The sequence below is a fragment of the Cariama cristata genome, unplaced genomic scaffold (assembly GCF_000690535.1).
Source record: "Cariama cristata isolate BGI_N322 unplaced genomic scaffold, ASM69053v1 scaffold19713, whole genome shotgun sequence".
Taxonomy (NCBI): domain Eukaryota; kingdom Metazoa; phylum Chordata; class Aves; order Cariamiformes; family Cariamidae; genus Cariama; species Cariama cristata.
Window position 1 is genome coordinate 3,048 of NW_009610376.1, and position 3,504 is coordinate 6,551.

Here is a 3,504-nt window from a genome sequence, read left to right on the forward strand (position 1 = left end):
GGTAATTTTAAATACTTTACTGACTTCTTACTCTGGACCTCAGAGTCCTGACTGCTTCTAGACATCTCAGGATAAAAGTTGTTATTGCAATTCTTCCACGCAACAAGCTCTAACTCAAATTGAAAATTATTCATATAAGAAATCAGAACACCAAACATGTACGGCCAGTTTTTATTTACATCCAAAAATCACTTTGCATTTTCCTATGTGCTGTCAGTAAGAGACATCTGTTTCATATAAAATCTTGGGCTCACTGTCTTGAGAGCTCGACAGAAATTTTCTTGTACTACCCAGGGCCAGCAGTGCAGCTTCACTTATTGAAGCTTCTATGGAGGCTGAAGTCATTTAAGGATAATCAAAACTTACATTGTAGGATAATCTCATTTGAATGTTTTTAGAAACAACGTTTTCACAAGCTTTTATAAATAAACGGTATAAAGCAGCTATCATTATGTTAAAAGTGTTTTCCTTCTTACAGTACTTACATTTTAGCTGGACTAAAATATCAGTATTTATAGTTATTTCAACTACCTGTTTTCTAAAGGCTCTTCTTCATTTTTTGAGTCATTTTGTTTCCAGAGGTTTCCAAGCACAATCCCTGTGAAGAGCAGAACTCCTACAGTACGATTTGAAGCAAATTTCTTCCAACAGTCTTCAGGTTTGTCTATGTCCAAAGTGTAAATCTGCAAAAGCACAGGATAACATTCTAGCGTTATTACTCTACAGACTCAGAAATATTTGACACATCACAAAAAGACACAAAAAGGTCTGTAACTTCAAAAACTGAATCTCAAATTCTAAAGTCTACCCTTACCTCCACAAGAAACAGGAATACTCTGTGCTTACAAAGGATTTTTTGCATAACTGGCATCTATGTTTACTTGACAGATTTATTCAACGTACAGCAGAAAAGTCAAGGATCACATATGAACATGATTCCTGGACTCTCTCAATGAAGGACCATATCAACAGCCTGGATACTGGTGTGTCTGGTTTGATACTTAAAAACGTAGAAAATACCTGGGCATGTAAATAAGCCTTTTGGAGATTCTTTCTCAGTAGGTAGCCACCTAATTCGTCAATGGGAACTTTAAATAAAAATAGCCCCCCCCCCTCCAAATAAACCCTGCCTGCAAAACCTGTCCCCAAAACCTTTAAATCTCTGCTCCCAGGTGTTGCTCCCATGTTTCAGTAGAGACAAGGCACTGGAGAGCCAGGAGCGGACCAGGCTAACTGGAATGCACAGGAATGTGCCCAGTCCTGCCTCGTCACCCAGGCCTGGTTTAGTCCTGTCGCTCTTCGCCACGTCCGTTCAACTCTTGCAGAAAAGAACCAGGACATCTTCAACAGCTAGAAGCAAAGTTTGGCAGCTGTCGGCTGTGAGTCACAACCAAAGGTGAAAAAAACCCACACACAGTGCAGCAAGAGCAAGGTTACGGAAAAATATTTCTGGAAACAAAACTTGGTGCAAAGGTCTTGAGAAGGATGACAAGAGGAATTGTTAAGCAAAACAAGTAAAAGGGTTAACAGAAAAGTACCCACTCAAAACCTCAAACCTTGCAGTTTGGCCTCTGAAGAAGTCAAAACAGAATGTATCCAACTAAGAGAAGTTAAGCCTTCCCTAGGAAGCCTCTTCCTCTGTCATTTGCCACTGTACAGAGGTGACAGGGCTGGGTTCCGATCAAATAATCTGAAATCTTGTCCACAAGCTTCTAAGATACGGTGTTATCCACACCCTTGAAAATCTGTCAGCCCCTCAAGCACAGGGAACTAAAAACACTGAACTGACAAACAAAACCCAACAGCAGCTAAGGCACGAGATATACCTTCAGAAATGCAAAGTAAATAAAAGATGCTATTTTTCTATCTGTGAACTTCTGGAGTGGGATACAAATTTGACATCTTCATGACCCAAATTCCTCTGTCTCAGGCACAAATTCAATGAATTAAGGAAAATCTACCCCTCATGCAGCTTACTCAGCTTTCTAAACTCAGTTAAGCACGCATCCAGAAATCTTGAACAAGAAAATAAGCATGAGAATGTTTAGGCAGAATGCGTATTAAAATAACCACTCAAAAAGAGCCTCCTCTGCAGTACACAGAAGAATGCTGCTCTTGTGACTTTGGCAATCTACACAGTTGTGGTGTGCTCTTCACCGCTTACATTCCATAGGTCTGCATTCCCGCTTCTACAAACCCTCCCTGCAGGAAAGTCATTCCCATTTGTGCCAAAACCACAACGTAAGGCCCCTCTGACTGTAAATGATTATGCAGTGGAACGTAGTATTCTTTCCCTCACAGATTTCCAAGCACAATCGCTATGAAAAGCAGTGGCTGACAAGTACCAGACTACATCATCACAAGAATTCTCTTACTCAGAGGTATGTTTAATATCCATCACCTGCATAAGCTCCCCCCATTAAAGTATAGCGTAGCCTAACGTGCTTTTAACAGTTTCATGTTAACCACAGAGTTAACTTCTTAGACTGTCGATGGGTTTACTACTTGCAATGCACAAACCTTTCTGCTATCACTCGCCTGTCAAGACCAGCAATTAGTTTTTATATAGACTGACCTGTCACTACAAGACTGGGCAACACAGTTGTTAGGATTCAGAAAGAACAGGGTAACGAGATCCCATCTGCTTCCTTTACTGACAAAGCTAATTTCTTTCTTTCTGTTATTCAATAAAATTTCTAAACAAATACAACTGCAAGACTGAACTGGATTGTTCTCTGCTATAAAAAGAACAATGAATCAGAACTGTCAATCACCATAAAATTATAGTGTTAACAACTGCTACAGGTGACGGTGAACAAGCCACAGAAAATTTTGTCATAGTGCCAGATCCCAGACTGAAGCTCCAGACCACAGTACAGAATAATTATTTAGATGTAAAATTAACCATCTCTGAGACAGAACACGCAACGTTCATTTTCATATAGCTACGGTACAGCATGTTATAAAAAAAAAAAAGCCTGCACATGTCCTTGATATTGTAGACCATATAATCTTTTAAAGTAAGTGAATGATCAAAATATACATCAAATGCACTCTCAGATCATATGTGCCAGACATAGCAAGAGTGGTATCAGAACAGTAAAAACTGCAGGACATTGAGGCGGATCTAGCTGCAGATGCTGCTGGCAGTGAGAAGACCCTTCCCTTGAGATCACAGCTTAACGCGAGGCAGTTCTTTTGATTGGGAACAGATTGAAAAGCAGTGCTCTACGGTCTGTGGACCACGGGGCGTCTCTTCAAACAAAAGGTCTGCAAAAGGGACTTAAGAGAAGCAAGCTTATTGTCGGAAGACTTCAGTCCTCTTTATAGGAATTGGGTTTTTTTAGTTAGCTGGTGAATTGACAGGGGTTGAAAAGCACTCTGATTTCTTATCAAGAACTTCCACATGGAAAAAGGATAAATAAATCCATCAAACCTGGTGCGCTAGGTGAGCCCCGATGGCAGCCACAGCTGAGTAATACGGGAACGTCTGGTTACAATTCA

General features: G+C 40.3%; 1 protein-coding gene across 1 annotated transcript in view; it reads right to left on the reverse strand.

The window, feature by feature from the left end:
• Nucleotides 1-457: 457 nt before the first annotated feature.
• Nucleotides 458-3,504, reverse strand: part of COQ2 (coenzyme Q2 4-hydroxybenzoate polyprenyltransferase) — a gene marked incomplete at its 5' end in the record, with an annotated part of 7,239 nt that continues 4,192 nt past the window's right edge. Inside the window, 2 exons of the mRNA XM_009697871.1 lie at nt 458-683; nt 3,437-3,504. The exon at nt 3,437-3,504 is cut by the window's right edge and continues 127 nt beyond it. Of these exons, the coding sequence (XP_009696173.1) occupies nt 528-683; nt 3,437-3,504 (224 nt within the window). The remainder of the gene's footprint in view (nt 684-3,436) is intronic.